The sequence below is a fragment of the Cydia amplana genome, chromosome 24, assembly GCF_948474715.1.
Source record: "Cydia amplana chromosome 24, ilCydAmpl1.1, whole genome shotgun sequence".
NCBI classification, from domain to species: domain Eukaryota; kingdom Metazoa; phylum Arthropoda; class Insecta; order Lepidoptera; family Tortricidae; genus Cydia; species Cydia amplana.
Genome location: NC_086092.1, coordinates 9013029 through 9027609, shown reverse-complemented (window position 1 = coordinate 9027609; position 14581 = coordinate 9013029). Strand labels below are relative to the sequence as shown.

Sequence of the window (14581 nt, the reverse complement as noted above, 5' to 3'; positions counted from 1 at the left end):
TTGCTACACGGTCGCCGACAAGCCCCTCAGACCGCGTGGCCTTGGTCTGGACGGACCGTGTAGACAGTTGTTTCCAACAAAATTTGACCAAAACTGGCCAAGGTCAGACCAAGGACAGACGGTTAGAAGGCTTGTCGGCGACCGTGTAGCAAGGGCTTAAGTTAGTCAAACACACGCTTGGCTTTGTTTTTTTGGTTATACCTTCCTATTACCACCACGGTGGCACATTACCACTAGCATGTTACTGGTAGTAACAACCGAGAAAAAGGTCTGCAGTAGTGGTCACAGCAGAATGTTGACGGTAGCAGAAGAAAATAGCCCTTAAACAATATTGAATAAGACTCAAAATTACACCAATAAAAAGCCGCTCCTTACCCATTGGACCATCTGTACAGAGATCAGCACTCAGCAGCATCCTTGGGCATTCAGCAGATGACGATGCTTTGCGAAAAGAATGGCCCGTGTATGCATTGGCATCCGGCAAATTCAGGTACTCCGCTATCTCCCGAGACATCGACCCAAACTTATTCTTACCAATCACTTGCGTACTACATTTACCGTTTCTAAATTGTTGAAAAAAGCGGTTAGTTGGCGCTTTCGTTGCGCGTAAACTTTGGTATTTTTTAACAATTTGGTAATATTTGCCTTGGATCACGAAGGAGGCACGTGATCTGTCTTTGGTGTGGGGTATGTTTATTACAAATACTTCTCCGTGGTTTTGTATGTCATCAGTTGTCAAGTCGATGAGATCTTGCTGTCGGAAGCCACCAGTGATTGCGAGAATCAGAGCTGCCTGTAATACATATAAGGTACTGATTTAAAGTTTCACGATTTTTACACATTATTAAATTGCACAACGAGACTTAATTGCATATCTAAGTTTTAAGATTTACCTCCGACGTTTCGAGGACAGCGTTGTCCCCGTGGTCTCAGAGAAGACTTTGTGGACTTGGGCATCTTAAAACTTAGATACGCGATTAAGTCCCGTTGTGCAATTTAATAAGATATAAAAAAAAATAGGTACATGGATACACCATTTAAACTTCTTAGGTTTTTAGATATGTAATCAAAAGGGCCACTTGCTCAGAGTAAACTGTTTAAACTCACGAGTTAACAGTACAGTTTAACCTGTCTGTATAAAAAGTTAACTCCGAGTTAGTTGGCTAGCCCTGGAACGCGTAAATGACCCTAAATAATATTTGATAATTGAACTTACCTTGGTAGCAAGATATTTATCATCGGGCGCCTCATCTATAAACTTCTCAACATTCTCGTACGTAAGCGCCTTCACTTTCTTACAAACATATCCTTTAGACAGTTTCTTCAAAAACGCGCTTAACTGGCCATATTCCTCCATATTAATATTATGGCTGCGTTTCAGACCACTTTTCAACATGGAATATATCGCCCATAAAGATGAAGGTTTATATTTCGCGGATATTTCTTCAAAATACAACAACAACACTTCCTGACAGAACGAAGTGGTGTTCTTTTCTTTTTGCCAAGAAATAAAGTTTTCGTATGTTGTTATATACCTTTCTTTTGATTTCTGCGGCAACACATAAAACGACATTTCGTCCGAGTTTGAGATGACAAGCCTCAAAAAGTAAGATCTTATTTGATCAAGTACAAATTTCAATCGATACAGCTTAACAAAATATTAAAATAACACAGTAAATAATGTAACAACGTCTCACGTCTCACTGACAAGACAATGACATTGATTGCATACCACAGATAACGCAAAGGTTTCGTTCAGAAACATGATTCTATGAATAAAGGAACAATTATATTTCCCGAGATTAAATCTTTACTATACTTGGTCAATCAGATCTTGACAGTAGAAAAAGGCGGCAAATTTGAAAAATGTAGGCGCGAAGGGATATTGTCCTATAGAAAATTTGAATTTCGCGCTTTTTACTGACAAGATTTGGTTGACCAGCTATAACTACCAAAGAATATCTAACTACACTCTGGCAAACCCACTTTCAGTAGAAAAAGGCGCGAAATTAAAAATTTCTAAGAGAAGTCAACTCTTCGCGCCTACATGTTTTTAAATTTGCCGCCTTTTTCTACTGAGAAACTGTATGTGCCAAAGTATACAAAGGAACTTAGATATTTTGCCTTCCTGCCACTATTTCCTTGAATAAAAAGAATGTATACGCATTTCAGTTATATTTTGCGGAAGCTTCATTCTAAAAGTATCGTTCTCAGCACAGTCCTCTAACTTTGGAGGAGAGAATCAGCAAGAGTGGTGTGCACATTAGCCATATACTCCCTGACAAAGCGGATGTGTGTGTGATGTATGAGGCTCTTTAGCGATAAGGTCGCCTTTTGTTTACCTCCGTCTTTATGTATGTGTGTTTCCATTAAATCATACACGACTTGAATTAAACTATTGTACTCACTAGAAGTTAAAGTAGCATCACTTTTTAAGCTATTCTCATGTTGTTCCAGCGCGTCACTCACTAATGCTTTTCTCTCTCTCTTTGCAGCGGCGGTGCGGACTTTAGGTGTCTTATTACGGTTCTGACAGTCAAATTTTGACGGGTAGCTTCCGGGTTTTACCTTAATTTGAAGAACGGAGCCCATAACATGATAACGCATGTAATTTTCCATATCATTTGGTAGCTAGAAATCAGAAAAGTTGGCAATGAATAATTATGCTAATGTCTAGAATAAGGAGTAGTAAATTGACAGCTGTATGAAAAGATATTTGAGTATTTAAGTTAAAATATGATTAAGATAACTTAATTTTACTCTTTAATGGGGTTATTCAAGTCTCGTTGCCTCTTTTAAAGTGTGAAATTCTGTATAAGATAGTAAATGATATCATAGGATGGTTATTTTTGCTGTATTATAACTAAGTGTGCCACTGAGCCCTATAAAGGGTTATGACATAAAAAAATATTAGTATTTATAAGATAACACACTACAGTTATCTCATAAAATAACATGCAATACCTAGTCAGTTTATTAATTATAATTTTGCAGTATTCATAAGCACAATTTCTGATCACATCCTGAATTTGATTTGTGTTAGGTTAGACCTTTATAAACAGACACACTATTTCATCTCAAATATTTTGAATTACTCCTTATTCATAGAAAATACTTACATCAAAGTGATCTTCACAAAACCAAATATTTCGCGCTGGGTCCTCTGGGTCTCGGTGAGCGAGTGATAACCACTTTTTTCTTATTGTTGTATTTTTTGGAATGAGAATAAATATTTTTTTAGGTGTTTTTGTTGTTGTGTTTTTGCACAGAGGGACCCCGCAACACTTGTAGTGAATTTTAGTCTTTTTGGAACTCATTTTACCAGCGAACATAAAAATATTCAATCACGACAAATCTATGAATGCGGCAAAATATAAATATACCCAAAGAGAATAATAATTATAATCATAACGTTCTATACAAGTATACCTTTTTTTTTTTTTTTGTTAGAATGGCTTAAGTATACCTAACCTATATAATTAAATTAATTGACATTGACATATCTCATTGATCATATTCCTTTTCGTTTCACGCGGCATTCAAACTGATTCAAACACATTTTAATATTATTTTTATTTATACTGGGTCAAGCAGATCTTGTCAGTAGAAAAAGGCGGCAAATTTGATCTGTTTGACCAAGTATAAATATAAAAAAAAAATTGGTTGTCTTTAAAATTATTTAATTAATTAAAAGTGCTAACACACTATCGCACCGCACCGCGACCTTGGAGCGGTTCTAGGAATACCTCGTACTGGCGTGGACTTCCACACTATCGCACCAAACTGTCAAAACGGTGCGATCCTAGCTTACCTGCCACTGCGGACGACCGTCCTCGTGGACAGAGGGCCTACCGCGAACCACGTTCAACGTGTTGCCTCTCTGTCGCACGTGTAAATTCGTACGTAAGTGTGACAGGAAGGCAACACGTCGAACGTGGTTCGCGGTAGGCCCTCTGTTTTCTCATACAATTTGGCGATGCGGAGCGATCCGCACGGATGGTCCGTGTTACACTGAAACCAGCCCTAGGTTTTTAATTTTTACCCAAATTCAGTAGTTTTTTTTTCTCCAACTCGCGACTCAATTATATCAGCCCAACGCTCTACCAATTGAGCTACCGAGACTTACCCGTTGACGTTATGTCCTTTATATTCTTCATATGCTATGAATCCATACTAAATATTATAAATGCGAAAGTGTGTCTGTCCGTCTGTCTGTTACCTCTTCACGCTCAAACCGCTGAACCGATTTAGTTGTAATTTGATATGGAGATAGTTTGAGTCCTGGAGAAGGACATAGGGTAGTTTTTATCCCGGAAATCACCCTTTAAGGGGGTGAAAAGGGGGTGGAAATTTGTATGGGAAGTCGATAAAAAGCAGATTGGGTAAAAATAAGCTGCCCAAACTACTAACTCCACGCAGACGAAGTCGCGGGCAAAAGCTAGTAGTATTATACATGTCATTATCATCACATACCTGAGCTGTCTAATATCCTGGGCTTCTGTTCATCGCTTGACGGCTGCTGATCCTACACGGAAAGGAAATAAAAGTTAACGTTGGCGTGGCGTATCCTCATATCGTGAACCTTATCAGAATGCACGAAGGTTGATATTGGGCTGTAGCCGCGCGCGTCACTTGACGTCTGTGGCGGTCGAAGGGTTATAGTTATTTGTACAACAAGAGATCAAAGTTTGATATTTCTTCGAGTGCTTATTTTGAGTCCCGTGCAAGCGAAAGATTCTATACTATGATATTCTATACACGAGCGTAGCGAGTGAATCTAATTTAGAATCTTGAGCGTAGTAAGGGACTCAAAAGCGCACGAGATGTAAATAACTTTGATCTCGTGTAGTTCACAAAACTTTTCACCTCAGCAGTGAGAACACATTAGAGAACCCGAAAAATGTATTCCTTCTTCATCACTTACCTCTATTCACTCATGTTTTCTTAAGATATACCAACAAATTAAGTTTTCACCTCAGCAGCTCGAACAAGGGTACTTTGCTACTTAAAAACAGTGAGCAAAATCGCATTTTGCTCACTGTTTTTAAGTAGCAAAGTACCCTTGTTCGAGCTGCTGAGGTGAAAAATAAATTACCTTGTTTTGAATGGAATTGTCAATGTAGTCTGTAACGACGCTCGTCCATTCTACTCTCATGACAGGCTTCTTTAAGGCAACGATGTCGCCTCCTGTATAAAAAAAATAGAGTTAGACTAAGAGGCAAGAAACATGACATGACAAACAATTTGCTTAGAATTCGTGAGTAACCCGTTTTAATATATTTAACACTAGCGACCCGCCCCGGCTTCGCACGGGTTAACAAATTATACATAAACCTTCCTCTTGAATCACTCTATCTATTAAAAAAATACCGCATCAAAATCCGTTGCGTAATTTTAAAGACAGACAGACAGTCAGCGGGAAGCGACTTTGTTTTATACTAAGTAGTGATGTCTTCTGTTACTAAGGCTACGTTTCCACCAGAGATGTGCGAGGATGCGTAGCGAGGGATGTGTTTGTCAAGAACCAATAGAATCACTTCATTTGTTTTCCTTCCTCGGCGTGTATCTATCTAATCTATCTATCTAATACCTTTAAACGAGCAATTCTTGTTTATTTATTTATATAAAAAAAATTAAGGTGTAAAATTAAGGGATCGAGTCCGAAACACCACGCTGCGCTCTAAGACTCGAATAATGGACGTAGCTCGGAAAGCGGCTAAGTTAAAATGGGACTGGGCTGGTCATGTCTGCCGAATGCCTGACGACTTGTGGGCCAAGTTAACCACAGAGTGGGAGCCCCACGAGTCTAACCGGGGAGCCGGCAGGCCTCGTCGGCGATGGCGGGATAACTTGGACTCCTTCTTGAGAGGCTGGCCAGATATTGCACTAAATAGAGACGAGTGGAGGAAGAGGGGGGAGGCCTTTGCCCAGCAGTGGGACACAGTGGGCTCTGAATAAATTATTTATATATATATTTTGGGGATCTCGGAAACGGCTCTAACGATTTCGATGAAATTTATATGGGGGTTATTTTATTTATTTGGGGGTTTTCAGGGGTGAAAAGTCGATCTAGCTAGGTCTTATCTCTGGGAAATAGCGTATTTTTGAGTTTTTATATGTTTTCCGAGCAAAGCTCGGTCTCCCAGATATTATTTATTTATTTATTTATCTCTGATGGAAACATTGAAAGCACTGCCTAAAATTTACCAACCTGCATCAATAAGTAAGGTAGCCGAGGTTCTCCGGAAGCAGTGGCCAGTATACAGCTCCGGGTTGGACAACTTCAAGTATGTTGCCACCATTTTACCCATATTGCCAAAATGGTTGATCCCCACATTTTGGAACGAGCACTTCCCTTTATAATACGTTAGAAAAAAACGCTCATTTTTACAATTCTTCGGCCTGGTGCCGATGAATTTTTTCACTATGTGATAGTATTTACCGGTGATGGTAAAAGTTCGGTCTAGTTTTTTATTTTTCATTATATTGACAAGTAGCATTTCGTTGAAATCTTTGACATCTTTGAACAGCAGTCTTTGCAGTTCCTGTCTTCTGCAAGCACCCAGCACGCCGAAAATGACTGCTACCTGAAAAACGACTAATACTTATAGTCTGCGTTGACATAGAGAAAAAAATACATAGTGCTCACTCCATACATCAGTTTTAGTACCAAAAAGACTATTAGCATCTAGCATTGAGTAGCAGAACTATCAGTACTGCTACATCTATTGTCAAATAGCAGTACTGATAGTTTCGCTACTCGATGCTAGATGTAGACACTGAAATTAATAGTCTGAACTGATGTATGGAGTGAGCACTCTTATGTATTTTTTCTCTATGGCGTTGATAAATATTAGGTAACTAAGAAGACATATTACATTACTTCATTGGTTTGCCAACTCATCATCATCTTCCTCGCGTTGTCCCGGCATTTTGCCACGGCCATGGGAGCCTGGGGTCCGCTTGGCAACTAATCCCAGCAATTGGCGTGGGCACTAGTTTTTACGAAAGCGACTGCCATCTGACCTTCCAACCCAGAGGGTAAACTAGGCCCGTATTGGGATTAGTCCGGTTTCCTCATGATCTTTTCCTTCACCAAAAAGCGACTGATAAATATCAAATGATATTTCGTACATAATTAAGCTCTGAAAAATCTCATTGGTACGAGCTGGGGTTCGAACCCGCGACCTCCGGATTGCAAGCGCTTCTTGGTTTGCCAGCAAATTAGTAATATTATATTGAAAAATAATTGTACCAAGCACTAAGCCCTAATAAGCATATTGTTTTCATAAAGTCAAAACACAATAAATATGGGCCATTTCCTATCTCCTTCGCACGCGCATATGCTTTCCCGCTCGTACCGTGTCATTAACTGCCATCATGGATGAGACAGCAATATAATTATGCGTGTGCGACTGAGATAGGAACAGGGGGGTCAATTATTTGTGCTCATCATCCTTACTTTAAATAAACTAAAATATTTATTAAATACAAGATGATGATGATGATGATTTATCACTATCACTACATAGTATAAAACAAAGTCGCAGCCCGCTGTCTGTCTGTCTGTATGTATGCTTAGATCGTTAAAACTACGCAACGGATTTTGATGCGGTTTTTTTTATAGATAGAGTGATTCAAGAGGAAGGTTTATGTATAATTTGTTAACCCGTGCGAAGCCGGGGCGGGTCGCTAGTTAAATACAAATGTTAATGTTACCTTCACCATAAGAAAGACTTCATCAGGTGCTTTCCTGATAAACATCTCAATTTCCGAAGGCGTAAATGTTTTCGACTTCTTAACTTTATACCCTTCTGACTTTTGCTTTAGAAACCGTAGTAGCTTGCCATATCTGGATATATCTGTCTTCTCATACAGCTTCAATGTCGATTTGATCATAGAATACTCAGCCCATAGCGACGAAGGTGCATATTTCGTGCTCATATACTGAAAATAGGCCAGCAAGACTTTTTCTGAAAACGATGATATATTTTCCTTCTTCCGCCACTCCATAAACTTGGTGTATCTTTTTTTGTATACCTTTTTAGTACCATCTGCAATATTTTCTATTTCTGGTGGACTCGGCACATTGTCATTATACTCATCAATAACGATGTGTTTATTTTCAGTTAGTAAACAATTTTCATCGCTGTCAGTCATTTTTAATTTCTTCTTTATAATAATATGTTTAGTATACAAGCACAATCCAACTGTATCAAAACTTTTGTGAATGTGTTTTTGCTCGGTACACACTGAGAAAATCGACCACAATAATACTTATTAAAGCTTAAAGGTAGTAATAGTCCTTAAACTATGTCGTATAGGTTAGTTTTAATATGTCCGTCGAGTATTCCCATCTCCGGTTATGTACTCATGTTATTATTGCGTTTATAACAAGAAATGGCCAGAATAAGATATAAACACAGAATCAAAGCACATTAAACCCAAAACATCGCGAACACACATAGAAGGCAAAGAGAATATAACCACTACGTTATAGGAGGTAGCATCCTATAGAAGTGGTCTAGACTCTACGCGTGCCTCCGTGAGGGACAAAACATAAAAGCGGTTTATAGCCGGTTTTAGCCAACTTAGACTCTCGCGCGAGCCACGAGACGAGCCCAGGGGGGGGACAGTCGCATATAAAGCCCTTTATTCAAAAAAAATAGCGCCACCTTTATCATTGAACAATAAACTTTTTTTTTAAATATGGCTACATTTTATTTCCTCAGAACGTCTTAAAAGTCTCGTATCTAGGACATGCAACAAACAAAAAACATTTAATAGAACAGAGTATTTTATGGCCTCGGAATAATAAACCAACAGGAACCGCCATTAACAGGCGTTCCCCTCTGCCAAAAGTCGGCGGCCGCCGGTCAAGGAGGTTATATAAAACTAGTTGCCATACGTCATACGCCATTCAGCAAACGTCAGTCTAAGCGGAATGTTAGGAGCAGAAAATGCCGAATTGTAGCGTTTTCTCCTGTAAAAACCGATCGGAAACATCTAGCGTACTTAAAGAACACGTTTCTTTTCATATGTAAGTACTATTACATGTAAATATTATCAAATAGTGCACTAATTTAGCAAAAAACTAAAAAACATTGTCAATCTGAAAGTGATACCACTTCATGGTACTAGATCTAATTTAGGGTAATATTTAAAGAAGACTTTCTAAATATTCATTAGGTATACCTAACTTCTAATTTGCGTTGCTTATTATTATATAATTTATATAACACATTATTTTTCTATAACACCTTATTTTTTATATCAACATAATCCATTCAATTAAATAAATAGTATAAATCATAAATAACGTGATATTACCGATATAGGGTCATTGTGCTTGTTTCCGTCCATGCTCTAGTCTCTAGTTTTCGTCCACATGACAGATTAGCAAATAACATATTTGATATTTAATTTGCTACTTGCCAAATACATTTTTTATGTAGATAGATACTCATATATTGTCTCGACATTAAGGATTGCATTAAGTCCAAATTTGTGCAGCAATGTAGATTTATATTCAATTTCGTCAAGTGGACGAAAACTAGAGATGGACGAAAACTAACGCACCTACCCTACTACTGTTTGAAAATTAATTTTTCTCTTAGTTTCTATCGTATATTTTTTATTTGACATGTCCAATATTTGTATTGTATTTTATTTATTTTAAGGTATTTACTGCCGTCATTTTCCATAAATAGGCACTTTTAATTTATTACTCTGGTATCACTCTACCATAGTTAGCGATGGGACACCATAAAAACCAATATCGATAAAATCTATATGAACATTATAAATATAGCTGGTCAACCAAATCTTGTCAGTAAAAAAAGGCGCGAAATTCAAATTTTCTATGAGACGCGATCCCTTCGCGCCTACATTTTTCAAATTTGCCGCCTTTTTCTACTGTCAAGACGTTTTAAAGATCTAAGAACTGCATAAGTAAGTTTGTAATTCCATATAAATATATGCTATTACAAAGTTACTGTTGCAGTTCCTACAAATAGTAGGTAAAGTAAAGGTGCACTACGATGTATGTACGATGTGAGTATGTGTTTAGTTATGATATATGTATACATAGTATGGGTATGAGTACCCGAAAAGAAGGACTGTCTACAAAAAATGAGATCCCATCAAAAACATTACATATAAAAAGGTGCAAGTCTCGCAATAAAAAGTTCTGAGATGTAACGTGAAACCAAGTCGGTTATTTTAATCAGTGCCAGGGGGTGTTAAAACCGTATCAATAAGATATCTTTAATTTGTAATACATATAATGACTTGGCAATCGCACATAATGCTTTACTCGTACCGTACTCGTAAATATGTGTAATGCTCAAACTGCAATTAGCGCTAGCGTTATGTTCAATTAGAATTATTTTTAATAGGTGACGATGATCCTTATGTCATTATGCAGCCGTGCGATGGCCAAGTCATTATACGTATTACAAATTAAAGATACCTATCTTATTGATACGGTTTTAACACCCCCTGGCACTGATTAAAATAACCGACTTGGTTTCACATTAGCATTACATCTCAAAACTTTTTGTAGTAGAAGCGTTGCGAGACTTGCACCTTTTTACATGTAATGTTTTTGATGGTTATAATTGACTAAAGCAGACAGTTAAAATTCAGTCAATAAAATATCGACAATATTATCGACAAGTCCCTCGCTACGTTTACTTAGAACTGACATCATCTCGTTCACGGACAGGGTTGTCTGTGTTTGTTCTTGTATTTGTGTGAATATAGTTTATGCTAGTGTTTGATAATTTTGTCGTGTGCGTGTGTAGCGACGCATGCAAAAAATGCATTAGTGTTTACATTATTTGTGTGCGTTCCTCGCCCCCCGCGCCGAAAACGGCAGAATTTTTCACATAGAAATTAGTGCGTGTCACCACTCCATATTGGATTATTCCTCCGAGTTTATGGCCATCGATGCCATGGAGGCGATTGTCACAATAAAAAACATCTTTGTCAAATAAAACTCAAAATATAAAATTTGCGTATTTATTGTACTACAACATAATTCAGATAAATAAAAAATACTTTCGGTTATACAATATTAAAAGAAACAAAGTTTTCATACGCCATCACAGTCGCTGAGAACTTTACAAGAAAATTCAGAAAAAACCATGGCGGGTAGATTCCCGACCTGCTGCGTGTAATTGTGTTTCGTGGTCAATTGTGTGGTATTTCAGCCGTGTAGGTTACGAGAGCAGAGAGGTCTCCACGAAGTCCACAATCAATTTATTTCAGATGCGGTGATGCACGTCTGTCCAAATTCAGACAAGTACCCTGATCGTTTTAAAGTTTGGGTTAAGCTTATTGGGGGCAAGTTGGATACCCCGTCAGATTATGAATTTTATAAGAAGAAGAGGATTTGTGATCTTCATTTTACATATGAACATAAAAATCGCTGAATGCAATATCAGTACCAACGCTATGTCTACTTGGTAAGTCAATTAATCAATGTGTAAATAGGCCCTGTAGAAAATCAGAATCAGAAATTATTTATTTGCATATAGGTATGAATATTGACGTTAATGTTTTGTGTTCAGATTTACAGATGGCGCTTCATAATGGATACAAAAAAGATTCGCGTACGAGTGTGGAGGGCCCTTTATGGAGAAATATATTGTCAATGGAATCGTGGCGGAGTTTGTGAGCAAACTAGCAAAGTCTAACTAAATGAGAGTCGGCTGTGGCCAGGGGGGTGTCACTCCGCAGTTTAGGTACATTTGGCCGGCGCGCCCATCGGACAGGCGTATCAGTGTTGCCAGATCGTACCTTTTAGTACGGTTTTGCGTACTATTTTGGATCCTTGCGTACCTTTTTTGTACGCAGCGTACATCGTACTAAATTCGTACCTTTTGAAGTACGATAGTTATTAAAAATTTTTTTCGATATGTTGGTTAATTCGGAGCAGAATTTCTAATTTGAAAATAATGGCCAACATAAAAAAGTACCATGTACGTGTAGGTACTATAAGAAAATTAAAATTATAGACAATATACGTCCAAACAATGTACTTACGTAATTACAAGTAGCAGTTGCAGTCGGCAGTTGTGTCCAAAGAGAATATAATCACTACGTTGTGTCTTAACAAAACTCAGATAGTCAAAATTCGGTTTTTCATGTATATCAATTTAACTTTGTTTGACAGAAATACTTAAAACAAATGAGTTGTATTGTGTACTTTAAAATACTTAGTTCTTTTTTTTATTGCAAATTGCAATCGCAAAATGTAGGCAAACACTGATGCTGTTTTATAATATAACCTTTTTGAATCTGAGGGCCTACCGCGAAAACCGAAATAAGCAAATTGCGGGGATCTTTCTTTTTTACTCCAATGAAGGCGTAATTAGAGTGACAGACAAAGATGCAATTTGCGAATTTTGATTTTCGCGGTTATAGCCCTGAGGGTCAACCGCGAACCACTTTTGACTTGTGGCCTCTCTGTCCCACTTATCAATTCGTACGTAAGTATGACAGGGAGGCAGGAAACACGTCGAAGGTGGTTCGCGGTAGGCCCTCTGGACTATTCAAGTTATTTTTTTTTTCCAAACAGGGCTATAACCGCGAAAATAGATGTTCACAAATTACGGGCATCTGCCTCTGTCACTCTAATTACGCCTTCATTGGAGTAAAAGAGAAAGATCCCCGCATTTTGCGAATTTAGGAATTTGCGGTAGACCCCCAGATTCTTCAGAAATATTATTTCTGTAAGAAATTTATCCTAAAAAAAATCCGTACTTTTTTTACCCAAATCGTACCTTTTTTGACGTACCTACGTTCAAAAGCTGGGAGCGCTCTGGCAACACTGAGGCGTATGGCAGTGGGCTGCCGCTCGGCTCGCACGATAGTCGTGTCACGTGGCGCTCGCGCAAAATTGAAAATACACAATGGCTTCGAAACTTACTTCCGTGAGAATCAGACATACTATCTCCGGATAAAAAATGTATGTTTACATAATCAAAGCTTGTAATTCCTACATATTTATCTTAAAAATAATAAATCGGTGGGTATAAAGTCTATTTTTTTATTCGGTAAACTAAAATGACATTTCATAGTATGAACATCATGTGTCATTTCATACTATGAAATGTCATTTTAGTCTACCGAATAAAAAAAATAGACTTTAGGTATAAAAACTTGTCAAGTGATAACCCCGTGCCGACACTCACAGCTCGGTCATAAAACTGCGGCGCGCAAAGGAGATTCACGGTTCGTGCGCGGTTATAAGTTTCAATTTTGCTTGCAGGCAGCGATATAGGTGTAATTTTATACCTAAATCTGACTTTTGTGAAGGAGTGAATTTTCTGTACGGTAGTACTATTAGTTATTCTGTGCTGTGGCTCCCGGTCCTCAACCACAGAATAACTAATAGTACTCCTCAACTCCTCATCCATTCAAGACCATCAAGTACTGCGGCAAGCGGCAAGTGACGAGCATACAACAACACAAACAACAACTTGCAAACAATACTGAGAACATTTATGAGAATGGCACAAGTCTAGTCAAGTTCTAATTATAACGCACTGACTTAATATACTATATCAATGTTATAACGTTATAAATTTCAGTGTATTTTTCAAATGGTGCACAATAAAAAAACCGTTTGTTTACTATATTTTGTTATTTGTATTGTTTATAATAAAAAAAATACATATGTATTTTAACAAAATCATCACGTGTCATTTGGAGATATGTCTTAATTAAACAATTTTGTTTTACTTACCTACATAAAAAACCTTTTAAAGAAAAGCAACAAAACGAGCAAAATCTTTTTGTTGCAAAATCCCCCAGATTACAAAACAAAACAGAAAAGCAAATGTCCTAAAACTTTACTGACATTTTAAAACACAATAATTACCTAACTTGAGAAACAACAAAGAAAAATACTGAAACATATTTAACAACAATTTGTTATCCAGTATTAATTTAATTAATTAAAATCACTTCGTGCTTATCAAACTAACAATAAAGTTCAGTCATTTTGTGTTATGTTTAAAAATTCACATCAACTGTTTTCATCGATTCTCATTTTATGCACAAAAAAACGTTTTGCAATTTTTTCATCACTAGGTTTATTTGTTCTCGTGTCACTATTAAACAAGCCTATATTATCATCATCATCATTTGTGTCTCTATCATTAACTTCTTTTCTATCACTCATAGTTTTAGTTTCATTAGCACTTTCACTTTTAGCAACTTTAGCTTTCTTCGGTTTAGCAGCACTTATTGCGACCATTTTCCTTTTTTGATCATTTCCTTTAATATACACAGTTTCTCCCGCAGTGAATAAATCTACTATTCCATCTTTTCTCTCTTCATCACTGTCTTTAAATCTATCATATGATTCATATGTTTCATCATCTTCATATTCATGTTTAACTTCTACCATCTCTTCCCCATCTTCAACATTCATTAGTAACTCTTGCGCAGCTTTCGCATATTGAACAAAATCATAAACTACTTGTAGTTTCACATCACAATCTTTGCAGACAGTCTTCGGCAAGGTTTCACTGAACTGTACAACAATATCGTTGAAAGCTAGTTTGGTTGT

The 14581-nt window shown here is 37.3% G+C and overlaps 2 protein-coding genes across 2 annotated transcripts; both read right to left on the bottom strand.

Annotated features, from left to right (window-relative positions):
- Positions 1–282: 282 nt before the first annotated feature.
- On the bottom strand, positions 283–1622 carry LOC134659091 (uncharacterized). Its single transcript, XM_063514697.1, has 3 exons — positions 1217–1622; positions 376–793; positions 283–320 (listed from the first exon to the last, which is right to left on the bottom strand). Exons 1-3 carry the CDS (start codon positions 1571–1573, stop codon positions 283–285), a joined length of 813 nt encoding a protein of 270 aa, XP_063370767.1. The 5' UTR covers positions 1574–1622.
- Positions 1623–4525: 2903 nt separating this feature from the next.
- LOC134659090 (uncharacterized) lies at positions 4526–8172 on the bottom strand. Its single transcript, XM_063514696.1, has 4 exons — positions 7720–8172; positions 6212–6587; positions 5096–5187; positions 4526–4639 (listed from the first exon to the last, which is right to left on the bottom strand). The coding sequence occupies exons 1-4, from the start codon at positions 8158–8160 to the stop codon at positions 4526–4528; spliced, it is 1023 nt and encodes a 340-aa protein (XP_063370766.1). The 5' UTR covers positions 8161–8172.
- Between the last annotated feature and the right edge of the window lie 6409 nt (positions 8173–14581).